The sequence below is a fragment of the Numenius arquata genome, chromosome 5 (genome assembly GCF_964106895.1).
Source record: "Numenius arquata chromosome 5, bNumArq3.hap1.1, whole genome shotgun sequence".
Taxonomy (NCBI): Eukaryota; Metazoa; Chordata; class Aves; order Charadriiformes; family Scolopacidae; genus Numenius; species Numenius arquata.
The window spans coordinates 22,236,134-22,263,668 of record NC_133580.1 but is presented as its reverse complement, the minus strand read 5'-3'; the positions used below and the strand labels follow the sequence as shown (position 1 = coordinate 22,263,668).

At 46.7% G+C, this 27,535-nt stretch overlaps 1 protein-coding gene across 1 annotated transcript; it reads left to right on the top strand.

Annotated features, from left to right (window-relative positions):
- Positions 1–291: 291 nt before the first annotated feature.
- On the top strand, positions 292–18,315 carry GCNA (germ cell nuclear acidic peptidase). Its single transcript, XM_074147879.1, has 10 exons — positions 292–524; positions 1,798–1,844; positions 6,214–6,265; positions 6,647–6,720; positions 8,195–8,638; positions 9,983–10,154; positions 11,522–11,666; positions 14,097–14,235; positions 14,878–15,082; positions 17,357–18,315. The coding sequence occupies exons 1-10, from the start codon at positions 292–294 to the stop codon at positions 17,607–17,609; spliced, it is 1,764 nt and encodes a 587-aa protein (XP_074003980.1). The 3' UTR covers positions 17,610–18,315.
- The last annotated feature ends 9,220 nt before the right edge of the window (positions 18,316–27,535 follow it).

Below are 27,535 nucleotides of genomic sequence, written 5' to 3'. Positions count from 1 at the left end.
TTTTGGCGCTTGGGGCTGGTGCCTCTGCCTTTGGCTCCCGGTTGTGCCACCCGGCTGCCCGCCCGCAGCTCAGCTCTCTGGTGTGCCGGGAGGGGGGTGTCACGGCGCCGTCGCGATGCCCGCCCCGGTTTGCCGAGGCCTGGGCTGCCGCCGCCGGTGGCCCCGCAGGCGGAGCGGCGGAAGCCCGGCCCACCCGGTGCGCAGGCGCGGGGGGCGCCCACGTGAGCTGGGCGCTGACCCGGATGTGGCGACCCGGAAGCGCTGGGCGGGGCGCGGGCGGTTTGAAGCGGGATGGAGCGGGCCGCGTCGGGCCGGGGGCCGCCCGCCCTTTCCCCCCCCGCGCCGCCCCGTTCGCGGCTGGAGGCGGCAGGGGATGGGACCCCGCCGCGGCAGAGCCGCCCGCAGGCCCCCCTGACAGAGGGCCGGTGCGGGGGGCGGCCCGGCGGCGGGCCCTCAGGCTCCGGCCGTGGCGGTTCGGCTGCGGGCGGCCGCGGCCCGGCCCGCCAGACCCGGCGGGGCGTCAGGTGAGGTCCCGCGCCTCCCCGCGTCCTTCACTGTCCATCGATCGTACCGAAATATAAGTTTAGATTACGCCCTCAATTGTCTTACGGTAATCGGTAGGTAGTAACAGGTTTCAGAACTACAGTCTGTAAGGTCTGGGTAACTTTAACGTAAGTAAAAGAAGCTGTTTTCCTACTTTTAAGCAATTGCCTCCTGTATTTTTCAAGTTGTTGATATTTGCTTTTTGTCAGAAAATGAAATAAATAATTTGGTAAGAGTATGATTGTGGCTTGCCTCTGCATTTTTATGAGACCTGCAGCCCAAGTGGTAATGCATCTGTTCTGCCTCTTAAAATAGCTTTATGAGAGCTACTGCAGTTTGCTAAATATTCGTGGCAGCCGTGGCAAGCTCCTGAAAGGAGGGTGTAGAGAGGTGGGCGTTGGCCTCTTCTCCCAAGGGAATAATGACAGGAGCAGAGGAAATGCTCTGAAGTTGGGGCAGGGGAGGTTTAGATTAGATATCAGGAAGAATGACTTTCCTGAGAGGGTGGTCAGGCACTGGAACAGCCTGCCCAGGGAGGTGGTGGAGTCACCATCCCTGGAGATATTTAAGAAACATGTAGACATGGCACTTCAGGGCATGTTCTAGTGCCCGAGATTGTTGGTTTGTGTCTGTTTGTGGGTGGGGTGGGGTTGTGGGTGTTTGTTTTGGTTTGGTTTTGGTGTTTGGTGTTGTGGGTTTTTTTGTTTGGTTTTTTTTTTTTTTGTTTTTGGTTTGGGTTTTTTGTGTTGGTTGGACTTGATGATCTCAAAGGTCCCTTCCAACCAAGAAGATTCTGTGATTTTGTATCAAAGTGTACTTCATCCAAAAGTAGCTCGCTTCTCGTTGTTGCGTGTTTTGAGGTTTGAGACTTAATACAACCCAGCGTTCTCTACCTGATCGCACCCCGCCTGTAAGGTGAGAAACAAGCTTTCTGTCCCTTCTGACACCCCACTGGAACTTAAACCCCTGTAATGCCCTGAGCCGGGGTCTCCAGATGGTTCAGTCTTTCACATTTTTGGCAGCTGTTTGAACACTGAATGTGTATGGTCGTTACAAGTGTTAATATACAAGTTCTAATGTTTCGATTTTAAATAATTTAAAAGTTTAGCCTCTTTGAGATGTTCAGTCTTTTTTCAGCGTACAATTGGCTCTGAGTTTTCACGGGTATTTCAGGCGAGCAGAGGTGCAGATCTGATCCCTTGATCCCTGTTGACCTGCTGTCCTTGATACTATTCTGCATTTCATTTTTTGCAGCTATGCCCTGTACTTCTCTTCCAGCAGCGAGGATGAATTTGAAATGTGTAAGTAATAGCACACGGTAGTTTGTTTCCTGAAGGAGTATGCGAAGGCCGCGTTTCTGTCCGGTTACAGTGAAGTATGTGAACATACAGTGAAGATGATTCAAGGATTGGAGCATCTCCCTTATGAAGAAAGGCTGAGAGAGCTGGGACTCTTCAGCCTGGAGAAGAGAAGGCTGAGGGGAGACCTTATCAATGCTTATAAGTATCTGAAGGGTGGGTTGAAGGATGATGGAGCCAGACTCTTTTCAGTGGTTGCCAGTGAGAGGACGAGGGGCAACGGGCACAAGCTGGAACACGGGAAGTTCCATTCAAATATGAGAAGAAACTTCTTTCCGGTGAGGGTGGCAGAGCCCTGGAACAGGCTGCCCAGGGAGGTCGTGGAGTCCCCTTCTTTGGAGATTTTCAAGACTCGCCTGGATGCAATCCTGAGTAACATGCTCTGACATGCTCTGGGCAATCCTGCTTCAGCAGGTGAGTTGGACTAGATGATCTTTATGGTCCCTTCCAACTCCAAAAATTCAGTGAAAATTCAGTGAAAAGTGGTTCTTACGCGTGGTTTTCTCTCTTTGCTCCTGCTGCAAAGTACCCTTTCTCCTCGCAGCGCGGTGCTGGTAACTATATGCCCCAGTGAGTGTTCTTGAATCTTGTGTCTCAGTGGATGCTTTTTGTCTCGCCTTATTTTTTCTTTGTCTGTCCCTAAAGACAGTTTCTTTGTCACTCCCTAAACTGCTCTGAAGTCCCTCCTACCTGTCATGGCTTTTGTTGCCTGAGCCTTAACTAGTCGGAGGGATGTTTTTGGCTTTTCATACTGGCTCAAGGTCTTGGTGAGATGGAATTGAATACTAAATTTTACATGGTGGCTTCTGCTGTGCATAATTTCCTCTGTTTATGTTTAGCCTGTACGTACAAAACCTGATATCTGTAGTTTTCTTTTTGGTGATAGCCGTTATGACTATTGTTTTCTGCTAAGGTCGTTGAGTTAGAAACGTGTAGACATGGCACTTCAGGGCATGCTCTAGTGCCCGATATTGTTGGTTTGCATCTGTTTGTGGGTGAGTGTGGGGTGTAGTTGTGGGTGTTCGTTTTGTGTGATTTTTGTTTTGGTTTTGGTGTTTGGTGTTTTTTTTGTTTGGTGGTTTTTTTTGGGTTTGTGGTTTGACTCGATGATCTCAAAGGTCTCTTCCAACCAAGAAGATTCTGTGATTCTGTCATACCCTATTTATTTTTCCTATTGCAAAAGTTCTATTTAGTTTGTTCCTTAAATGGACTGATCATGTCTCTGTCACATCTCAAGTGGGTTTCAGACTGGTAAGTGATTTAAAGGTTTCTAAATCTTGCAAGACATTCCTTGTTACATATTCAACATTTGATCAGCGATGGTAGGAATGAATAGTAAGGCGACAAGTTGTATCTGTTTATTTTGCCTTTCGCGTAATCACTCTTGCGTTAGTCCAGCTGCCTGTAAAGCAGATTTCTCTTTGCTGTAGAGTTCATGCCTGCTCAAGCTCAGTGCCGTGTGAATGATCTTAAGCATTGTTAAGCCGTACCGCTTACGTCCATGCGAATGAAGATGTGCTGTGTCTAGTTCCTGCGCTACCTCCGAGCTTTTAAAACTGATAAATATTTCAATACTGTCCACTCATTAGGTGGTTGTTCACTTTCCTGTAATTTTCTAAATTTAGATATTTGACAGTCTGCTCGTTTTTCTTACTCTTTTCTTCCCTCCTCCATCCAGGAGGTTCTTGAGGCCAAAGTCATATGTCAGCTCTGGCATGGAAGGTAGTTGAGAGTAACTAGTTGGGGCTGGGAGCAGAATATTTGCAAAGCTATTGCCATACGATCGCTATAGTGACGCTTGTAGGAAAGATTGAAATTAAAGTATGTGCCAAGAGACAAGAAACTAAAGAGAAGAGATTTATTAAGTAACAAGTCACATTTTTCTGTAAGCTTTCAGTTTCCTGTGTCCAGCTGTCAGCTTCAGTAGTCTGATGCTGCCTCATGATCTAAGAACACTGTAGTTATCATCTAGGAAAGCTTCTGGCTGCTGGCCATTGGTGTGTCAATGAGCCCCCTTGATGCGGTGGCTTGGAAGGCAGCAGATGCTGTCTTTACTTCTTCCGTAACGAAGGTAGTGGTGAAGGCCACTGGGTGCTAAAAATGAAAATAACTTATTGCTCCAAACACTTTTTGAGCTTCAGGGCCTCAAATTCTTCCCCCTTCTTCCCCCTGCTTGTGCTGCTCTTCAAAAAGGACAGCACTCAGTCCCATCTGGTGCTTTTTAACTTAAAGTGTGCTCTCCGGGTAGCTCAGCTGGTACCAGAATCTACCGATCAACCATAAAGGCTTTATCAAGCAAACCTGTCTCCTGGTTTGGGGCTTACTGCATAGTGCAAGAGTTTATAATCCCCTTGAAGTCATGCATGCGGCTTCATCCTGAGAACAAATGCTCCTTAACTGCTATTGTGGCCCATTATGTTCTGAAGAAGGGACAGTTGTTTCCCTTCCCTCTGGCCTGATTTATGCTTTAATGAAATTTGTTCCCCTTCAACTTTCCGGAGTCTCTCATAACGAGGAAGGTGTGTGATATTTTGATGTCATTTCTGATAACCTCTCAAGAGTCAATACGTCAAGCACGTCCAGTACCTACTGCCTGGACCTTGGGTTTGCCTTTAGCAGTCACCGCAGTATTGCTGGAGTGATTGAAACACGTTTGTCTCTGAGAAGGAGTATTGAATTGCTGTTCTGCACTGGGGTATTATTGGTACCATTTTGTTTGAACATTTGAACATAAAGGCTGTTGATACTGTATACCTGGACTCTCGAAAAGCATTCGATACTGTCCCCCATACAATTCTCGTGGAAAAACTGGCTTCACACGGCCTGGATGAGCATACGATCTGCTGGGTCAAGCAATGGCTGACTGGAAGGTCCCAAAGAGTGGTGCTCAATGAATTTAAATCCAGCTGGCGGCCGGTCACGAGTGGTGTGCCTCGGGTCTCAGTGTTAGGACCATTTCTGTTTAACGTCTTTATTGATGATCTTGACAAGGACATAGGGTGTATCATCAGCAAGTTCGCAGATGACACCAAGCTAAGCAGGAGTGTTGATTCCCAGGAGGATAGGGAAGCTCTACGGAGAGACTTAGATAGATTGGATCATTGGGCCAACATCAATGGTATGAGTTTCAACAAGGGCAAGTGCCAGCTTCTGCACTTGGGCCACAACAACCCTGAGCAGCGCTACAGGCTTGGGGAAGTGTGGCTGGAGCTGCCTGGAAGAAAGAGACCTGGGGGTTCTAATTGACAAGCGGCTGAATATGAGCCGGCAGTGTGCCCAGGTGGCCAAGAAAGCCAACGGCATCCTGGCTTGTATTAGAAATAGTGTGACCAGCAGAAGTAGGGAGGTGATTGTCCCCCTGTACTCAGCACTGGTGAGGCCACACCTGGAGTATTGTGTCCAGTTTTGGGCACCTCAATCCAAGAGAGATATCGAGGTGCTGGAGCGGGTGCAGAGGAGGGCAATGAAGCTGGTGAAGGGCCTGGAGAATAAATCATATGAAGAGCGGTTGAAGGAGCTGTGACTGTTTTGTATGAGGAAGAGGAGGCTGAGGGGAGACCTCATCACTCTCTACAACTACTTGAAAGGACACTGTAGAGAGGTTGGTGCTGGTCTCTTTGCACAGGTAATTAATGACAGAACGAGAGGGAATGGCTTCAAGCTCCAACAGGGTAGGTTTAGACTGAACATTAGGAAAGAATTTTTCACAGAAAGAGTGGTCGGGCATTGGAACAGGCTGCCCAGGGAGGTGGTTGAGTCACCGTCCCTGGATGTGTTTAAGAGTCGTTTAGATGTGGTGTTGGGGGATATGGTGTAGGGGAGAACTTTGTAGAGTAGGGTAGATGGTTGGACTCGATGATCCCAAGGGTCTCTTCCAACCTAGACAATTCTATGATTCTGTGATTCTATTTTTGGAGTCACTTAGTGGAATAAGCACATGGACGCCTCTTTGCAGTAGGAAAACTACTACCTGCAGTTACTGAAATGCTTGGATAAAATATTGATCAACCCTTTCAGTTCCACCCCCAGTGATCCATGTGTATGAGGCGGCTGTACTGGATGCCACGAGATACGTAACAGCACTTATTTGACTTTGTGGTGGGCAAGGATTGAATAATGAAGGGATGTTAGCCAGCTGCTGTCAGCTTGGAGGAATTGAGAGCTGGAATTCTATGTAAAGGATTCTTGTGTTTGGGGTTTTTTTTAAGATTTTAGACTGAATTTTTACTAGTTGCAAACTTTTATCTTAAAAAAATCCTTAACAAAAGAAACAGAACTTTGTTCTTTAGTAATCTTTTTTTTTTTTTTTCAGTTTTGGCTAGAATGAAAACTCCCAGATCTGTTTCTAAGAAGGCCAAGGCAAGGTGGGTGCTGTAATTAATGACTTTTCAATGTTTATATATTAGGTTTCTGTCTCACATCTGCTATTCGGAATACAGAAAAATGATGAAAAGTTTTAGCGATTCCTGGGCAGATAGAGATGTGTGTGCAGGAGTGGGTGCAGACAGAAGTGTAACGTGTTCAATCTGTGTGTTCTGGTCAAACGTAAAATGTGACGTTTGGAGGAGTACCTGCTCTATTGCCCTTCCTAGAAATGGAGGTAGTTGGTACCATTTGCTGTGTGAACAACTGATAATGTTATATCGGGTGCCTTTTCTTGGTTTGCTTTTTTAGTAAGGCAAACTTATCTTCAATTTTCCTGCTTATGTCTAGGGTTTTTTTCACATTATTTGCTTGTTTTACAGTTTGAAGGACTTCATTGATGACTCAGATGATTTCTTCTTGGATTTGAAAGTGAGAAAGAGCACAACAAAGAATGGCAAGTAATTGTCCAACAGCAAATATGAGGCAGGAATTCTACTGCGTGGAAAGATAGCATTCATAGCTGAGCTCATAAATTTCTGAGAGAGCTTGTTAAACACGAGATCGCTTTGTCTCTTCCTGGGGGATAACAGAGGAGAGGCTTTTCTGTTTCCTATGGGGGTAACAGGGGAAAGCGTGGTCATACTGTTCTGCCAGGCGTGTGTTTTGAAGCATTGCTGTAGGTCTGCAGAGACGGTGGACTGTCTGCTAGTATTTGGGTCAGTGAAAAGAGTAGCGACTCACGGCTGATGGGGCTGAGCTACAAATATGGGATGATCACTGTGGAGAGATACTTTAGGATATGCAACACAATGCTCCTGTGGCTGTACCACCTCATTCTGTGGCCAAGAGACACTGAGTAAAGAAAGTGGTTAACTCCTGTTAAACTAGATACCTTTAATTTGATCAGGTGTTGGCAATCAGGCCAGTCTTGCCTATGGGTGTTGCAGAACCACAGACAGGGTTCTTTAATTTGGAGCCTCTTTAGCCAAGGTCCTACATGTTAATACTGGCTACGAGAAGCTCTGGCAAACCCTGGCTTGAGCGGTTTCAGTGCTTGTCCAAGCCAGAGGATCCCTGTTTTCCCCCAATGGATGGAAAGTGCCGTGGTTTGCTAACATTCAGAGCCTGAGTACAGCTGTCTGGTGCACTTTTCATTGATGGGAGCAAACAGGACTTTCCTCGAAGGAATGAAGAGGGCTCTGGAATTCTCGACACATCTGCTAGGCCAGCGATCAGGGGATAGAATTCTAGTAGATGGCGTTGGGTAGCAGTGATCTCGTGTGAACCTGGAGAAGCCCTGATTAAGAAGGGCAGGATTTCTTGCACCAGGTGTGAATGTCAACCTGAAATGTACACCAGCTGTGGACTGTAAAAGGCTAATGGGGTAGTTTCTGGGGTGGAAACGGGAAGCAAACTGGACCAGAAACATCATTTTGAAAAAATATGACATGATCTGACATGATCCCTTGATCTTGACAGGTCGAATCTGAGATGTCTGAAGCCTTGTTTGTGTAGGTTAGCCTACCTAACCTGTAGGCTATGGTTCAATCAGCTAAGGTCACCCTTCACTTGGTGGTTTTATAAAACTTTCATATTAAAGTTCAGCCTTACTCTTACATACACGTAGCTTTTGTTATGGGAGTGAAGGTGATGCCAGCACTACCTACCTATTCAGGATGATTAGGCCCTGCTTGATGATGTGCATATACATGGGGGTTTTTGTTGTTTTTTTTTTTTTATACACCTTTGAGTATCTCTCCGTTGAGTATGATGGTAAATGAGCAGGGTGTAGTAAAGAGAATGCAATGATATCTTTCTATTCTTTGTGTTTTCCATCTTTCAAGGGATTTTTTTTTTTGTGTTAAGACAAAGGCGGGTCTCCTAAATAAAAATTACCAAAACTTTAAGCTGTTTGTTTTGATTTGCAGCACAGAAGGATCTTCAGGAGAAGAAGTTGATGACTTCTGGAAAGAAAAACACTTGCTGCCAAGAATTGCAGTATTCGGAGAGTTCAAGTGACACTGAAGATTCTGTCTTTCTACAGAATTCTGACTACAACAATGACTACCAAGAACAAGGAGTGAAAGACTTGAGAGAGAATCGGAGGTGCACAAAACTTCCACCGCCACAAAATCTGAAAGACCCTATTTCCAGAGGCAGTCCGGACTTGCCTGTTAGAAGGAAAGAAAGGAGCTGTGAAAAGAGTACAGAAAATAAAGTGCCAAGTGTGGCACTGCGACAAAGTAGAGACGTAGGGTCAGATAGCTCAGATGAGGAATTTGAATCATTAATAGAGCGAATAAGGAAACGAAGTGTACCCCGAAAACCGGTCTTAAGCACAAGTAAAACAGTCTACCAGCCCAGCGTTGTAGGTAAGCAATTGTTCTAAGCTACCTGTTGGCAGCAACAGTGGTGCTAATCGCCTCATTCTTTTCATTTGGGTGGTTTATGCTTTAGAAGCGCAACCCAGCACCTTGCAACTGGATTTGATGCAATCAGAAATTGTTGAAATTATTCCTCTGAGCGTTCTGGAAAGTGATTCTTACTAGTCTTGTGGTATCAAGAGTTAAGTTTTTCACTGTTGCTTGTTTTTATCATTCCTATAATTGTAGGCATTTTTAGTTTTTAAAATCGTTCTGAAAACAAATCTAACCGGTGGGTTTGAATGATGTTAACTAATTTTTTTTTTAATCTATGATAGCAGTTAATGGGAAGCTGTCATTTTGGTAAGACTGACATTTTCAGCAGTTTAGATGCTGTTAATTTAGTATTTGGATTTATAATTTACTTTATTTTCTTTAAAGTAGACTTTATAATGAGAATTCCCTAAATCAGCAGCTCCTTCTCTCCTTTGACTGACTGAGGTGAGCTGAAGTCAGCTGAAGGATTGCAAAGGGTTATTGCTGAGTAAGAGCAGGTGGAAACAAAAGTCTTTCTAGAAGAGTAAATGCAGGGTGCCTTCCTCACTAACAAGGACTAGCTCAGGGCAAGGAGACCTGTAGAAGAGGGTGGCTGACAGCACAGAAATATGCCCTGGGAAAGAGCAAGTGTGTTTATTGGAGTATGTCGATGTGGCCTAGAAAACATTTTCTAGAAGCCAGCTGCACTGGCTTCTCCGTATATGGTTGTAAGTGAAAGGAGACCAGTGGCCCAAATAGGGGAACAGTTATAGAAAAGCCAGCAGAGAGTTTCTACTGAAACTGCACACCTTGAAGTGGTCCTTGATTTCTGCTGTGGGGGTCAGTCATTTTAGCAAGCTGTCAAGACGTGGACTGGGGAAATAGGCAGTGATCTGAGCAGAACTTGCCTGTGAAACAAATGATGTGACTTACGGTACACGCCAGAAGGTTAGAACGATGGGTTTTTGTTCAAATGGTGTCTCTGCATTACTGCTCCCCAAGTGCTGGTGATTTATTTTGAATTTGTGAAATGTCACAGAAAGGTCACAAATGCTTTTCCCTCCACTTCCTCCTAGCTGAATGTTTGGAAGTTAGGAGTCTGCCACTTCTTCACCGAATGGTAATTTTTGTAGTATGTAACAGCAAATTACCTTCCCATCAGTTGTAAAAGCCTTTGCATTCCAGTATGCACGGCAAGACTGTGTGTGCTGAGGTGGAACCTTTGACTTTTCACCATTGTCTGTTACCTGGTTGCTGGCATCTGCGCTCCTGATTCTTTGACAGCACACAATCTTGTAACTCTTTCTGTTGAACCAGAAAACATCAAGCCACCCTGTGAAGATGCCCAGCCTTTGAAAGGGGAGGGATTCAAGACACCAAGGCCAAACTCCGTTTCACTTCAAGAAACACCTTCCAGGATAATGTCTCCTGCAAGAATTTCTAGGGATGAATCGGTCAGTTGCTCACAATCAGCAAAGACAGAGAAAAGGTAAGTGTTTTTCCGTTCTGCCTTTAGGATGTTCTAGGACCATTATAGACGGACAAAGAGATGCTAAGCATTTTGCCTAGGATGACGTTCTGATTTTTCTGGTACCTAGAAACTTCTGCTACTAATTCAGCTGTTGTCAATGGTTAAGTAGCTGGAAATCAAAGCTTTCAGTCTCAGGTATGACAGGGAGAATATATATTCATCTCCACTTAGAGGAATTGATGACTAATCTGACAAACGTCAAATCTGCTTTCTTAACGTTAGCTCTCTGGCTATTCCTTGTCTTGGCACAGTATACTTCTAACACGTGCTGGCCCTACAGATTCTATCTATCCAGTTGCCTGCCTCTGAAAATATATCAAAACCGATTCTATTAGGAGTTCATGCCTTTTAACAAGCTTGTCTTGGTATTTTTGACCTGTGTCCTTATAACTTACAGAATTCGTGCTTCTTTTTCTGTTCGTGGATGTAGCTTAAGCTTTTCAGAAGAATGTCTTTTTCATTTCTAATAGTTGCCTTGTTTTCTTCAGTCATTTTATAGCTGTTTATACCAATACAAAAATCTTTAAATGGTGTTTTCAAAGCTGATGCTTTGTCTTGGAGTTATTCACCCCAGTGGAATATCTGCTTCCCCTGAACGAATTCCGGAGAGGATTCCCAGAACATCTTTGACTATATTTCTGAAAATATATCTTTATTGTGAGTGATCACATTAGAGATGTTCATATATGGATCAAGTTTTGGTATCATACAATTGTTTTGGTTGGAAGAGACCTTTAAGACCATTGAGTCCAACCGTTAACCCAACACTGCCAAGGCCACCACTAACCCGTGTCCCTCAGCACCACGTCTGCCCGGCTTTTAAATCCCTCTAGGGATGGTGACTCCACCACTGCCCTGGGCAGCCTCTTCCAAGGCTTGACAACCCTTTCCATGAAGAAATGTTTCCTAATATCCATCCTAAACCTCCCCTGGTGCAACTTGAGGCAGTTTCCTCTTGTTTTATCGCCTGTTCCTTGGGAGAAGAGACCATCCCCTGCTTTGTATAATTGTGGCTCGCTGTGTCACAAAGAGCTGAGCCACCGTCTTTACGTACTTAGGAGTCCTCATAATCTAGTTTTGTGAATTAATGAAATAACTGCAGAACTACTGCAACAGCTCTACCCCTTTGTGCCCCTGAAGGGGGAAGACGAAAGAATATGTGTGTGTGCCCCAGTGGCTTTGTGAGGGCTGTCTGGGGAAAAGAGTCAGGACAGGTTTATGCCAGTGGCAGGACCCCAGAGATCTTTATAGCCACTAAAGTGGCTGTTGTTTTTCAGTGTGATATCTCTGTGCTTCGGTAAACTCCGTTATGGCTTTTCTTGCAGGCTCAGGGTGTGCTCAGTGTCTGGCTGCTTCTTGCAAGATCTCTCAAATCCAGCTTCCCACTATGTGAAGAATTTCAAGAAAAATAAAGAGGAGCTGGCAGAGAAGCTCTACTGTCTGTATAACAGTACCATCTTCGAGCAGAAGGTTGGCTTCAAAACAAAAACTGCAGTTCTAAAATGCTGGTTAATACGTTGCTCTTCCCTTTTTTGATGTGATTGCTCTTCACCCTCTTCAGTTAGTAGAAGTTAAGGTTGATAGCAATGGCTCGTGTTTGAATCAGTTCAAGCAATTTCTTTGAAAGGGGTTCATCACCACTGTGACGCAGCGGTTTTCAGCTTGGCTCACTTTTCCATCCTTAAATGAGCAGTCTGGGTGGTGGCCAAGAGTCCTTGATGAGAGAAACTGCTACACCAGGGGCCTTGATCATTTCATCTTTGAAGAGGTGACTGATATTTATAATCATGTATTTTCTGCATGGTCATCAACTCAGCAACTCAGGAATGTTTCTGTTGCTGCCTCTGTGGTAGTAGACCCCAGGAAAGGCAGCTATGGTTTTCTGCTGCCGAAAGAAGCTCAAGGTTCCACCATTGCTCATCCGGCTTTTACTGACGTAACACGTACTAGTGAGCTCTGCATCGTTACTCGGCACTGGTGAGGCCTCACCTTGAGTGCTGTGTTCAGTTCTGGGCCCCTCACTACAGGAAGGACATTGAGCTGCTGGAGCATGTCCAGAGGAGAGCCACCAAGCTGGTGAGGGGTCTGGAGAACAAGTCATAGGAGGAGAGGCTGAGGGAACTGGGCATGTTTGGTTTGGAGAAGAGGAGGCTGAGGGGAGACCTCATTGCCCTCTACAACTGCCTGAAAGGAGGGTGTAGAGAGGTGGGTGTTGGCCTCTTCTCCCAAGGGAATAATGACAGGAGCAGAGGAAATGCTCTGAAGTTGGGGCAGGGGAGGTTTAGATTAGATATCAAGAAGAATGACTTTCCTGAGAGGGTGGTCAGGCACTGGAACAGCCTGCCCAGGGAGGTGGTGAAGTCACCATCCCTGGAGGTATTTAAGAAACATGTAGACATGGCACTTCAGGGCATGCTCTAGTGCCTGAGATTGTTGGGTTGTGTCTGTTTGTGGGTGTTTGTTTTCGTTTGGTTTTGGTGTTTGGTGTTCTGGGGTTTTTTTGGGGTGGGGTTTTTTTGGGTTTTGTTTGTTTGTTTGTTCTGTTTTGTTTTGTTGGTTGGACTCGATGATCTCAAAGGTCCCATCCAACCAAAATATCCTGTGATTCTGTTACCACAGCCCAATAGCTCGTTGCAGCACAACCTTCTTGCCTGCAGCTGACAAAAGGCAAGTGGTGGGGAGCATACGCTGGGGAGCAGGGACCTGATGGATAAAAGCACTTCCCTTTGTTGTCAGGGCCCGTTGCCTCATGCTTAGTCATGCTTCAGGCAATCTTCGTTCATTCCTGTTGCATGTTCATGGCTGCCGTTCTGGAACAGATTTAAAAGCTGCTTATCCCTTGAATGACAGTTTTGGGTGAACCTAAAGCTGTAAGTTGTGTTTTGAATTGAAGGTTTGATTTCAGAGCATTGCTGTCTTGATCTTTACATCTTCTGGGGTACTGGAGACCCTCCTCTGATGAGAAATGCCCTTAAAAGGACGGACGCTGCCTGCATTAATTCCAATAGAATTTCCTTCAGGAAGGAAAATGTTTCTGTGCAGCTGGGAAAATGTTGTTGGGCTGACCAAGGAGAGGTTGAGGTCATGATTTCACCAACAGCTGAGCTGAACAGGCTCACTATTGCTGAAAGCAAAGTATCTTGCTCTCCAGCGCTATATCCCCATACCAATGCTGGCACTTGCTGCTGTTGGACCACTTACTCAAGCTCGTTAACTAATTTAGATGACAGAAAACTGTTAGTAAAAGAACAGAACTAACCAAGATGGGTATGATGAGGGCTTATAAAATCAGGATCACAGAGGATTCACCCTCTCGCAGTGCAAAGGTGAATTCACCAAATGAAAATGGCAAGTTGTAGGTTCAGAACAACCAAAGTAGGTGGTACTTGACCTGAACTTCTGATCAGAGGCTGTTGTGGATGCTAACAAAGCATATGTATTCTTAAACATACATGCTCCTCTCAAAACACCAGAAAACAACTTGAAGGGCTATTGAATGCAAAGGAACCACCTGGGGCTCAGCGAGGCGGTGTCTTGCAAATGACTAGCAGTTGGGAATAGTACTTTCTTGATCAGGAAATTCTGTTTTATGCCTGACCTGTCCTCGTGTTTCCTCTTAAGCACCACGTGTTAGGCACTGGTGGAAGCAGAACAGATGAACTAAGGGACTTTTTGTCTCATCCTGCATTGTGAAACTCCCAATGTTGGTTACAGAAAAACTGATGATGGGAATAAGAAGCCACGGAGGGTGGGTTTGCATCTTAAGCGACACCAGCGTTGAGGGCACTAGCAGAAACATCCTGCGCTGGCTTTGCAGTAAATATAAAGGGAAGCCAGAGGGCCAGAAGAAGATGAGAGAGGTAGGAGAGGGCAGATGACATCTACTGTTTTGTTTTTCAGTTACCAGAGAAAATGAAAATAACATGGAATAAGAAAATGAGAAAAACTGCAGGATATTGTGTAACTGGGCAGACAGAAGGTCCTGAAGCAAAGCGTTACGCTCGCATAGAACTTTCTGAGAAAGTCTGTGACTCTGCAGGTAGGTAAAAGAAAAGAGATGTTGACTCTTCTTTGAGAAAGAGAGTTCTAGAGATAGAAACATGAATCTGAGGCCTAAGAAGATCTGGAACTGGACCCTGCTTTGAAATTTCATATTACCTTGAATAAATGAATACATTAACGGTCATACCTGTCCTCACAACCCTTCTAAGAGGCTGGGCAAATTTATAAAATGTGAGAACAGACGCGTTCATGCTAATGGCAGTGCTTTGATTATATTTCTTATTGATCTGAAGACCTACTGGTTACTCTAATTCTATATGTACTATTAATGGCAATCTAAAATCTGACTTCTTCCATCACAGCTAGCCGCCTTGTTGGTAGCATTTAAAGCTGGAATAAAGACAGGTCAGTGCCAAATTAAGTTCTATTATGTGGTGGGCACTGAAGCTGTTATTTCTCCCTCATCCCATTCCAACTGTGGGAAACCATAGGGAGTAAAACCTTGTTTGGGGGCATTTTATCTTTTTCAAAACTTTTGTAATTCCAACCTCCAAAATAAATAACCCTTGCATCTTAATAAAGAATAAGCATTAAAGGTCGGAAGCAGTGACCAAGGATGAAAGTCTGCACTTCCCCATTCCTGACTGATCTTAATGGCTCTTGTTTGCCTTACCCCGAGATCGTCTTCGAGACACGCTGATTCATGAGGCTTGCCATGCAGCCACCTGGCTGATCAACGGTGTTCGTGATGGACACGGACGATTCTGGAGATTCTATGCCAATAAATCGACTGTGATTCACCCCGAACTGCCAGTAGTAACACGATGCCACAGCTATGAGATTAATTACAAATTCATCTATGAATGCGTTCGGTGCAAAGCTACGTGAGTAATGCTTGGATCTTGCATATGACTATGTATTAACTTTCTCTCTAACCTGGCAGTCTCCTGTGTCTAGAAATCACACATCTCTTAAACTGTGAAGCAACTGGGATACTCTTTGAGTTGTCACTTCACGTTTCCTGAGCCCACACAACCTCACTATGTGATTCCACGTGTTTGTTTCCAGGTAGTTTTAGTTCCAGTACAGAGGTCAGGACAGGCAGAAGTGTCTTCTGAGGACCATTGGTGATGATGGAAGGTCCTTGGGAAGCAGTAAGAGATCAGAATATGTGCCTCAGCTTTGAAGGACATGGCAGAGAAAAGTCACACCCCATGTGGCTCCTCTCACTTTTCAAACATTGTGCAAATGATGTAAATTTGTGTTCACTTTCTACTGTAAACATTGAGTGGACTTGAGTTTTGGACCACTCATCTCTGATTTCATGATCAACACTGATCCTATGACAGGCTTTTTGGTAGAGGGCAGTATTTCCAGTCTTAACTAAGTACTATATCTAAGTAAGGAGTAATACTGTGGACCTTCTCTGATGGAGAAGGTTCTACTGGATCTGAGACACGGGAACAGGTTGCCCAGAGAAGCTGTGGCTGCCCCATCCCTGGAGGGGTTCACGGCCAGGTTGGATGGGGCTTTGAGCAACCTGGTCTGGTGGGAGGTGTCCTTGCCCAGGGCAGGGGGTGGAACTGGATGATCTTTAAGGTTCCTTCCAACTCTAACCATTCTATGATCTGGCACATCCCTATAAAATGCCTGTAAGCCAAGTACTAGCACGTGTTGCAGAAATAAAGCATTCCAAGTTCTTTTGAAATCTATCCACGTTTTGCATTTTACAAAGTAACACCTCGGAATGTGCCATGACAACAATCTAGGTTTAATCTAAGGAAAAACAGTCCCCAAGGGAGTGCTAGACTTGGCGTGGTGGACTGAGTTACTTTCTATGTGCTTGCCCTCGTAAAGATACTGAGGACCATCTGATACTGAAAGAAGTCAGTAGTAACTGGAATTCAAAGGCGGAACAAGTAACTGGAATTCAAAAGCCGAACAAGTCCCCATAAAAACTGGGCACAAAAGGTGTGACAATAATTAGATATTAGAACAAAGTATCAAAGGAAGCTTTCTGGGGTTTGTAACTTGATGATTTTGAATTAAGACTAAACATTTTGACTAATCTTGTATCATTGTTATGGTAGCACTAAGTAAAATGTAGAGACCAACAATATAATCATTTCTATTGGTTTAGAACTCTCTAAAAGCTACAGTCAGTTTTCTAAGTTGATCTTTTACCTCATGGACCCTCTCAGCCTGTGTACGTACTAAAGGAAGAATAGACGGTCTGTAGCCACACCGTGATGTGAAGGATGGAAGCTGTGACACAGATCTACTGCGGGATTGCAACATTAGTCATCAGGCTTCTGTCTTGCTTACTGCACGTGTGAAATGAGAACCACACGTTGCTGAGATCAAGCAGAGGAAACAGTTGCTATAGTAACGTCACAGGTTTCTTACCTTTCACGGGTACGGAAGGCGGTGCCTTTTCTGGAAGACTGTAGCCGACCACAGAGTTCTGTGTGTGATGACCTCAGCCTCAGTGGGAGAGCATGAAGTTTTGTGAATTCAGTCCTGCAATAGCTCAAGAAAGTGGCTGACAAAGGTGTGATTTTTTTTTTTTTTAAATTAATTTTTTTTTTAAATTATTATTATTCTCCCCTTTCCCCACTAACTTTAGGGGCTAAATGCAGGCTTAGAAAGTGTGCATGGGATTTCTTTTTTTTTTTTTTTTTTTCTCAGGATCATATGTGCTACTTCCAGAAGCACTGGAAGGAACCAGTATTTCACATATGAAAGAATCTTCCTGAAGTGTTTAATAGGAATATGCAATGTGTTAGTTTCTTATGTGCAACAGAGCATTGAGAAGATTTGATGGTTGATGGCTTTGAAGAGAAACTCCAAGAGGTAGTTGATACGTGGGTTGTGGAGGCCTTTCAAAGTGTTGTAGCACTTCGTGCTACTAGGCTGAGAGTAAAAGAGGCAGAGGAAGGAACCAAGCTGAAAAGGCAGTGGAAAAAGTCCTAGGGTTGAAAAATGTGTAATAGAGATTTCACTGTTCCACTGTATGAAGTGTGTAGTCTGTTTCCTGTTCTAAAACACTAGCTTAGAAATCTGACCTAAGTAGCCTGGCAGAAGAGAAAGGAGCCCTTTCCCACAAAGTACCGTCTGCTGCGAGTATGAAATCGAAGTGCTTATTTTTCCCATTTCAGGATTGGACGTCATTCCAAGTCTCTGGACAGAGAGCGCTTCGTGTGTGCATTCTGCGGGGGGCAGCTGGTCCTGAGTCAGCCCACTGGAAAGGATGGCACTCCCGCTAGGACACACCTGACGCCCTTTGCAAATTACGTGAAAGAAAACTATAGAGTTACTAAGAGAGAGCAGCGTGGGCTGAGTCACGCAGAAGTCATGCGCAAGCTCAGTGCTGATTTTGCTTTAAAAACTAGGCTTCAGAATTCCTTGTAATATCTCAATACGTTTCCTTTCTTGATGACGCTTAAACTTTGCATGTAGTGGTAAATAAGTCTAAGAATGTGTTTCAGAGGATTCCAGACCACTTTAATATCTTAGCGTTAAATATTTGTAATAAATAGGACCTTCTTCTAAAATGGGCAAGAAGTAATGATGATAGAAAGTGCATGGTGATGCTCCAGGCAGCCAAGTGTCCTTAGACTTCAGATAAACACCACCTGTGCCTGGGAAGATGCAGTTCTAGGCCCTTTATGGGACTGACTCGCTGTGTTTGTCTGGAATTTTCTGAACGGCATTTACACGTAGTGCTTCATAGCGTGTCTTCGGTGCCTCCGGTGAGCAACAGATTGGCTCTTTCATCTGGGTACTGATGTGCTGCAGTCTCCGTGTGTGTGCTGAAGAACTGCCAGGCGGACGTCTGTCTGGCATTGCCAGATGCAAGAAAAATCCAGGCCCGTGAGTCAAAGTCCTCTGATCCTGGCTGGGTGACTTCCAGGCAGGAAAAGGGGCCTGAAGAAGGCTTCAACGTGAGTTCAGGCGTTTTCCCAATGAGCGTTTCTTGAGTGATCCTTGGCTGTTTTTGTTAAAAATAAGTGGTAGGTAGATGACGCCTCGAGTGTGTTTGAGAAAGCATGAGTTTCTGCAACGCCCTCTGGCCCTTACTGAGATCAAAGCTCTTTCTGATTAAATTTTCATTTGCAGTTGTGCCTCTGTCACTGGGATTTCATAGAAGCTAAAATACATGCAAAAGGTCAGTTTGGGGAAAGCAAACACTTTCCACCGTAGAATGCAAAGGTCTAGTCTCTCACTTAAGTCTTTCCCGTAGCACATGACTGAACGTGTGTTAGAGTGTGTCTGCTATAAACATATTGCTCAGAGGATTAGTAATTTTGAATTATGAATAAATGCTAATTTTACACCAACTGTGGCAATGAACCGGCCGCCTTCTTCGTTTCAGTTTAACTGTGGCTGTGCAGGTCCAGTACCTGAAAGCTGCTGATTTCTCCCGGCTAGTTCCAGTCGGTTGTGTTACACTCCCACTGAGAAAGAAATAGCAGCAGCACATGGAGGAGTTTGAGCTGCTTCAGAAACAGCACCTCCGTGGCCTGTGCTGAGCTGGATGTTCAAAGGGAGGGTCCTCTCTCCACACCACGCAGTTAATGCTGTGCTAATGGGGTTGCGCCGATAACGCGATGGGCTCCGATGGGAAACCCCGGCTGCCCAGGAAGCTTGGAAGTGAGCATGGACTGGCCAGAGGGCTGAAACTTCGGAGCATCTGCCAGAGGAGGTGACTTGTGCTGAAGAGGCCCCAGAGAACAGTAAAGGACCAGCAAATGAAAAGCAGGGAGCCCTTCAGTACTGGGGGAAACTGCTGGAGGCGGAAAGCTGCTGGGTGGGGTCCTACACACCAAGTGGCTGAAACTGCTGAAGGAGAAGGTGAATCGAGTCTGTTTGCAGAAGTGAGAGCCAGCCAGCCAGCTTTAGGTGTTGCTGAAGGAGGAGAATCTCTGTACTGACTCCCGGATGGTGGCAAATGCTCTGGGAGGATGTTACAGCAATGGAAGAAGACCAGCTGGCAGCGTGGAGGTAAGCTCATCTGGGTTTCTGAATAATGGCAGGATACTGCTGCTTGGGTAGAGAACCTGGTGGTAGAAATAAGTCACATACGTGCTCATGTACCCATGAGTCTGTTCCAGTTTCTGAAACCCACAATTTATTGTTGTTTAGACAACTATTCTATCACCCACTGACCACCCCCGGGAAGGGGAATTGGGGAAACATGAGGAAACACGAAGGTTGAGACATAAATAGATTTAACAGGATGAGACTAAATAATTAACACTAATAACACTAAAGAACCACTCTCGATCCCGATGCAATATAAAATCCACAAGGACTGTCCCCAGCCCGTTCCATCCCAGGGAGCCGTGAACTCCCTGCAGGGACAGCCAATGTGGGACTCTGCGAGCACTGCGGCTTCGGGAGGAAGGGAAGGGTTCAGGGCTCTGGCACCTGGGCAAGGAGTTCTCAGGATCCCAGCCAGCAAGGGGGAGAGAGAGAGAACTCCTCAGCAAACTTTCTAATTTATATTGGATGTGATGTTGATGGTATGAAATAACCCCATTGGCAGCTTGGGTCAAGTGCCCGGGTCTCGCTCCTCCTCATCCTCACACCTGGGGAGCTTGGAAACACCAAGACCTTGAAACCTGCACCCCAGAGCTGGCTGTAAAGTAAATATTTTCCCAAATTCAGACACTAGAGTCTTCTAAAAGTGTAGTTTTCCCAAGCATGAGAAGAGAAATTAGTCCTGTGTTTCTCAAACCAGGACAGCTCTTTATTGTTTGTTTTACCCGTCCCTCTGGGCTGCGCTGACCCAGAGAGGTGAGCACCAGCAGCACCAGGGGTGTAGCTGCAACGGTGGGTCCATCAGCGTCTCGTGCTGCTGGATTGATGCCCCAGCCCAGGTTTGCAGCCGGTGGTGGTGGAACCCCCTGAGGTGAAGGGGCAAGCCCTGGGTCTTGTCCTTTTGTGTCCTTTTTGGGGGGTGAATAAAAAGAGCAAGAGGTAGCCTGGAAATTCATATAAACTTGTCTCCTGCTGATAACTCCCGGTGCTCTGACACGCATAACTGTCTAAAACAGCAGGGCCCACCTGTGAGAGTGCACTGTTGAAAAATAAGTCTCAGCAGCCACAAATACTTCCTGAGAGCCTACCTCTTCTTCCTCCCCGTTAAGTTCTGCTGTGCTCCTTCGCTGTACAACCTGTTTTTTTTCTTATTTAAACGCTATAATTTAACGGTGACTGATTAGCTGCTGCTTAAGCGAGTATGTTTCCCGGAGAATTCCCGTATGTTATTCCTCGTTTGTGTTTCCAATTTTCTTAAGCCTTACTGGATCCCATATCTAACATCCTTTGCATCCTGGCCTGCTTGAGATTGCTGCAGTCTAGGAGAGCTCCCCTGGCTGTTTTCTGGTTTGTGTGGCTGGGACTACGGGTCCCGACCACACTCCTTTCGAAAGCAGTATTAGCAACGCAAGTCCATGGATATTTTTTTTCCTTTTTGTTTATCTTTGGTATAAAGATTACACAGGCTTCTTGGCTCTATTTCTGGAGGTTGATTGGGTTGTTAGTTAGATGTATTTATTTCACAGAATTATAGGGGTTGGAAGGGACCTCTGGAGATCACTCAGTCCAACCCCCTGCCAGAAGAGGTCCACCCAGAGCAGGTTGCCCAGGAACGTGTCCAGGCGGGGTTTGAATGTCTCCAGAGAAGGAGACTCCACCACCTCTCTGGGCAGCCTCTTCCAGGGCTCTGCCACCCTCAAAGTGAAGAAGTTCCTCCTCATGTTTAGGTGGAACTTTATGTTCAAGTTTGTGCCCGTTTCCTCTTGTCCTGTCACTGGGCACCACTGAAAAAAGACTGTCCCCATCCTCCTGACACCCACCCTTTAAGTATTTATAGGTGTTGATCAGATCCCCCCTCAGCCTTCTCTTCTCCAGACTAAACAGACCTGAGTCCCTCAGCCTTTCCTCATAAGAGAGATGCTCCAGGCCCCTCATCGTGTTTGTAGCCCTTTGCTGTACCTTCTCCAGCAGTTCCCTGTCCTTCTGGAACTAGGGAGCCCAGAACTGGTCCCAGTGCTCCAGATGGGGCCTCCCCAGGGCAGAGCAGAGGGGCAGGGTGACCTCCCCTGACCTGCTGGCCACACTCTTCTTGATGCACCCCAAGAGACCATTGGCCTTCTTGGCCACAAGGGCACATTGCTGGCTCACAGTCATCCTGTTGTCCACCAGGACTCCCAGGTCTTTTTCCAGAGCTGCTCTCCAGCAGGTCACCCCCAACCTGTCCTGGTGCAGGGGGTTATTCCTCCCCAGGTGCAGGATCCTACACTTGCCCTTGTTGAATGTCATCAGGTTCCTCTCTGCCCAGCTCTCCAGCCTGTCCAGGTCTCACTGAATGGCAGTACAGCCTTCTGGAGTGTCAGCCACCCCTCCCAGTGTTGTGCCATCAGCAAACTTGCTGAGGGTACACTCGGTCCCCTCACCCAGGTCCTCGATGACTATGTTTACCAAGACAGGACCTGGACCTGACCCCTGGGGAACACCACTTGTTACAGACCTCCACTGATCACAACCCACATCCAGCCAGTTCTCCATCCACCTCGCTGTCCTCTCATCTAAGCCACACTTTCTGAGCCTACCTATGAGGATGTTACAGGAGACAATGTCAAAAACCTCGCTGAAGTCCAGGTAGACAACATCCACTGCTCTCCCCTCATCCACCCAGTCATTCTATTGTAGAAGGCTATCAGATTGGTCAAGCATGATTTCCCCTTGGTGAATTCATGCTGACCACTCCTGGTGACCTTTTTGCTTAGAGATGACATCCAGGATGAGCTGTTCCCTAATCCATTTCATTTACTTTCCTGTTCCTTTGAGTGTTTGTCCTACTGCTCACCCTGTGTTGGTTTTTTTTTCACATTCTTACGCATTTTGCCTTGGGTTTTGCCGTCTGCATTGTCCCAGAGGAGTGTAATCATGCTGTCGCTTTGTGTGTTGAGTTTGTGTCTTGTACAGTTAGGTTTTAGTGAAAACAGTTATTTAAAAAAAATCATTGATTATGGCTTTACAGTGTTACCTGAAAGAGATTAAGAACAAGTTCAGAGTTGAAGCGTTTCCAGTGTTTCTGCTGTCTGTAAGATTATTGAGGATGCTCAACCAGGACACGGAAAGGTTGGAACTGGATGGTCTCGCTCCGGTTGAAGTGGCAGCCGATGTTGATGTCCCGGTCCTTCAGGTAGTGCTTACACTGCACCACGCGGGACCTGTTCTCGTACCTGTGCCGCAGCAGGTTACTGGGGCTCCCTGAGACACCCCCCCTACCCCAGAACTCCTCTCCCCAGTGTAATGCGACAGAGCGAGAATAAGGAACAGTTTTCCCAGCTGGCACCTTGGGTGTGGGAGCAATCTCTGGGCATTTGGTTTTTTTGAGCCCGGACTTTGGGAGATCAAAAATAGGTGCTTTTTAGGATGGAGCTGCCAGGGAAGAGGGAGTCTCCCAAGGTTTTGTGGGACGATGAAAGTAGTTCCCGGAGAAAGACATCCCCTGTCTGGAACTGCCCCGGTGCCTGCCGGTGACATCTCCCTGGGAGCTTGATACACTTTTGGATATATATTTGTAAATATTGTATCTTTTTCATTATTTTCTTTTTCATTTTATTATTAATCTTTCATTAAAGCAGAGCTAAGGGAGGGAAAGCTTCGTGGCTGTGTAGAAAATGAATATTACTTTCATAGGATTGTGAATTTGTTACAGCTTTTCCTGAATGTGTTGCTGCAGGGGTGGTTTTGTGTTTAAAAAAGGGTGCAGGAGTGGGTATCGTGTGACATGAGCTGCCGCTACTCAAATCCCACGGGCCAATTTGACGCCCGCAATCTCCGGATGCGTTCTATTTTTCATCCCGGCTGTAGGGAGAATCAAAAAAGGTGGTTTTGAGGATGGAATTGCCAGGCAAGCGCAGAGCCCCAGGGTTTGTGGGGCAATGGAAGCAGTTCCCAGAGAGAGGGAGAACAAGGAACAGTTTTCCCTGGTGGCACCTTGGGTGTGGGAGCAATCTCAGGACATTTGCTAATTTTGAGACCGGCCTCGGGGAGATTGAAAATAGGTGCGTTTTAGGATGAAGTCACCAGGGAATAGGGGATCTCCAAGGTTCGTGGGGCCATGGAGCAGTTCCCAGGGAATGAGAACAATCAACAGTTTTCCTTGCTGTTGCCTTGGGTGTGGGAGCGATCTCTGGACATTTGATATTTTTGAGCCCTGCCCTGGGAGGAGTCAAAAAAGGTGGTTTTGAGGATGAAGTCGCCAGGCACCTCAAGGTTTGTGGGGCAATGAAAGCGGTTCCCAGGGAGAATGAGAACAAGCAACAGTTTCCTCTCCTGGCACCCACTGTGTGGAAGCAATCGCTGACGTTTGATATTTTTGGGATCGACCCCAAGAAGAGTGAAAATAGGTTGCTTTGAGGATGGAGTCGCCAGGAAAGCGCAGAGGCCCAAGGTTTGTGGGGCAATGAAAGGGGTTCCCAGAGAGAGTGAGAACAAGCACCACTCTCCCCCCCCTCCTGGCACCTTTGATGTGCAAGGTATCGCTGGACGTTTGATACTTTTGAGCCTGGCCCCGGGGAGAGTGAAAATAGGTGGGTTTTTTTGGTTTAAGTTGCCGAGAAAGCATGGAGACCCAAGATTTTTGTGTGGAGGAATGGCTGAGTGAAAAAGGGCACGACTTGATTACAATGAGCAACCCAGTCTTTGATAGGGATGAAAGTCCGGAGGAGACTGTGAACTGTCCTTGAGAAACAGAAGTATGAAGAAGTAGCTACATGATAAGTAAGTGATAAGCGGTACTGCCTCCGGGAGATAGAGAAACATCTGCTGCGCGTGGACAAGAGGTCTGCACTAATGGTGTGAGCGCTCTAGGCGCGTGAATAGAGACTGTAAGCCAATCGTATAATTGTTGCTAGCGCGTGCTCTGCTTGTCTGTCTTTATATACTCTGTGTGAACTTGAATAAAGTGAGAACAACCATACTCATATTGAGACTCATCGTTACTCCAGGTCCGTCTCCCACTCCGACATTTTTGGAGTGATGAAAGGGCTTCCCAGGGCCAGTGAGGTTGATACAATGCTTTCCCTCCTGGCTCCTTTTGTGTGGGAGCAGTGGCTGGACATTTGATATTTTTGAGTCTGGCCCTGAGGAGAGTCAAAAAGGGTGTTTTTGAGGATGAAGTCGCCAGGCAAGTGTGGAGCCCCAGGGTTGGTTGGGTGATGAAAGCGCTTCCCAGAAACAGTGAGAACGAGCAACAGCTTTCTCTCCTGGTCTAGAAGAGGACCATCCAGAAATTTGAGATGGAAGTCCAACCCATGCTTTAAGATTTTTTTATGCAAGAAAGCGGGTGCTAAGCTGATGAGCAGAGGCATTTAGACCCTAGGCATGTGCTGTGCTCCCTTAGTGCAAAGATCAAGGAGGACATCAAGACCTGAGGATAGTCTAAGACACAGCAGACAGACCACACGAACTACACAACAACAGACACAGGCTGGAACTGTCCCGCCTGGCCCACACTAGCTTCCTGCTGGAGAGTAACCTGCTCCCGTTACCCACCTAGATAGGACTGCTCCTGGACAGCCCTCTGCCCTACACTAACTTTAAAAAATTCTTTTTGCAGCTGTCAACTTTGGCTCCTCTCCAGTGCCAGTCCCTCAATTTCGCTTTCACAGGGCCAGGGGTCTGAATTCATCCTTGAGAAAACCCACAAAAACCAGCTGACTGGTATGTTCCGGCAGTCAGTGAGTTACTTGTCATCTGCAAAAAAAAAAAAAAAAAGAAGAAACTACAGCTTCAGCAGTGAGCATCGCAACCGTAGATGCCAACCTCTTCCATAACACCCTCATCCTCAGAAATGCCGTGGCATTCTGCTCACCTGCTCCAGGCTGAGCCCAGAGTCAGAGGCTGCAGCGACAATTATTTATGGCACCAAGAAACACAGAATTACCATTGCAGTTGTGCAAAATCACCAGTTCTGTGCTCCTCCTCGGTACTACCCAGCTCACCTCAAACGCTAGGGACTAGAACAGACCGGAGTTCATCAACACCTAGATCACGGAATCATGGAATTGTCAGAGTTGGAAGGAACCTCTAGAGATCATCTAGTCCAACTCCCCTGCTAAAGCAGGGTTGCCCAGAGCACATCACTCAGGACTGCATCCAGGCGGGTCTTGAAGATCTCCAGAGAAGGGGACTCCACGACCTCCCTGGGCAGCCTGTTCCAGGGCTCTGGCACCCTCACCGGAAAGAAATCTCCTCATATTTGAATGGAACTTCCCATGTTCCAGCTTGTGCCTGTTGCCCCTCGTCCTATACACAACTACATCCAACTCGATCCAACTACAAAACCGACATGAGAAAGACTGATGAACCTGCCTCCCTTTCCTAGCCACCCCCCCATCCCAAAGCTTTAGAAACCCCTTCTCTTCTCCTGAACTCTCAGGGAAGGAACCCCACTTCTTCCCAACAGCTCCCATCCCAGATTTGCAACCCTGAACCCCCTGTGTCAGCCGCTTCTCAGGAGCTGCTCTTCCCAGCCGTGCCCTGCGTTCTGCCTCCCCACGGACTCTGGGCTCTGCTACACACCCACAAAATGAGTGAAGCCCTGACACCATCTACGAGGGACGTGCCGCCCGCTGCAAAAGCTGCAGGGACACTGTGGTACTCTGTGGGCAACGGGGAAAGGGAATGAGCCACCCCATACCCTGAAAGATGCTGTGCCTTATGTCCCTGCTGCTTTCTTGAGAAATGCTGAAACTCTATACACAGATGCATACAAGATGCTCACCCCAGCCCCTGCTAGATAATCACCCAAGATTAACCAAAAAATCACCATTTTTCACTCTTCCCCAGGGCCATCAGCCCTATTAAGAAAAATTGTATCAGCAACTTATGCAGTATACAGCAAAACCCATGAAAAAAAACCACAGTTCCATCTTCATGAAAGCCAGGAATTCCAGGAAAATGCTTTAGTCCATCTGGACTAAAGAAAAGCATGCTATCAAACCACCATGACCACTCCTGAACGCTCATTACAAAATTACTGAGCTAAAAAAACCAAAACAAACCAGCCACACAAGTCTACTTTCTGCTATACGTACTGCTGAACCGTACCTGCTCCTGAAGGGACTTCTTACCTCAGCTTCTCCAAACGCCCTAACAGCCCAGCCGGCCCCAAAGCTGCAGCCAGCTGAAGGCCCAGCTGAGCACCGACACCAGAGGAGCCCCGGGTTCGCTTCATTTTTGTATCTTAAGATGTTTTTGTGCTTAATTGTTCACTGTTTTCTGTAGTTTTGGAAGACTGCTGGTAGGTTGTGATTTCTGTAGGACTGACGGGCGCTTCTGAGGGCCTGGAGGACTGCAAGGCCACAGAGACGAACTGGCGGAGGACTGACGGGCACTTCCGGTGTGCTGGAGGACCGCGGGACCATAGAGATGTATTTTTGGAGGACTGAAGGGGTACTTCCGACGTCCTGGCGGACCGCGGGACCTTAGAGATGGGCTTCCGGAGAGCTGAGGGGAACTTCCGGTGTCATGGAGGACGCGGTTAGGAGTTGGTGCCCGGGCGCTGATCCTAGAATCATGGAATCATTCAGGTTGGAAAAGACCCTTGGGATCATCGAGTCCAACCCTCAACCCCACTCTACAAAGTTCTCCCCTACACCATATCCCCCAACACCACATCTAAACGACTCTTAAACACATTCAGGGATGGTGACTCAACCACCTCCCTGGGCAGCCTCTTCCAGTGTCTGACCACTCTTTCCGTGAAGAATTGTTTCCTAATGTCCAGTCTCAACCTACCCTGTTACAGCTTGAAGCCATTCCCTCTCGTTCTCTCGCTAATTACCCGTGAGAAGAGACCAGCACCAACCTCTCTACAGTGTCCTTTCAAGTAGCTGTAGAGAGTGATGAGGTCTCCCCTCAGCCTCCTCTGCCTCAAACTAAACAGTCCCAGCTCCCTCAATCGTTCTTCGTAAGATTTATTCTCCAGGCCTTCCCCAGCTTCGTTGCCCTCCTCTGCACCCGCTCCAGCACCTCGGTATCTCTCTTGGATTGAGGTGCCCAAAACTGGGCACAATACTCCAGGTGTGGTCTCGCCAGTGCTGAGCACAGCGCTGATGGCTGCTCTCGGGGCCGGGCTGGGCGGCTGCGGGCGGGTGCCGGTTCTCCCTCCAGCCGCAGCTCTCTGGGACCGAGGGCGGTTACAGAAGCGGATGCCGGGGGGGGGACGGTCACGCGTGGGGCTGACCCCCGTCGGGGGCTACACCCGGGGTAACCCGCCCGGAGAAGCCGCCGTGGGGAACCGACGGGCACCA

What these genes read in the sequence shown, in the direction of transcription:
- GCNA (XM_074147879.1), top strand. Translation starts at nt 292, where the DNA reads ATGGAGCGGGCCGCGTCGGGCCGGGGGCCGCCCGCCCTTTCCCCCCCC. An exon ending in CAGACCCGGCGGGGCGTCAG is followed by an intron (nt 525 to 1,797) that starts GTGAGGTCCCGC and finishes CATTTTTTGCAG; the next exon opens with CTATGCCCTGTACTTCTCTT. An exon ending in TCAGCAAAGACAGAGAAAAG is followed by an intron (nt 10,155 to 11,521) that starts GTAAGTGTTTTT and finishes CTTTTCTTGCAG; the next exon opens with GCTCAGGGTGTGCTCAGTGT.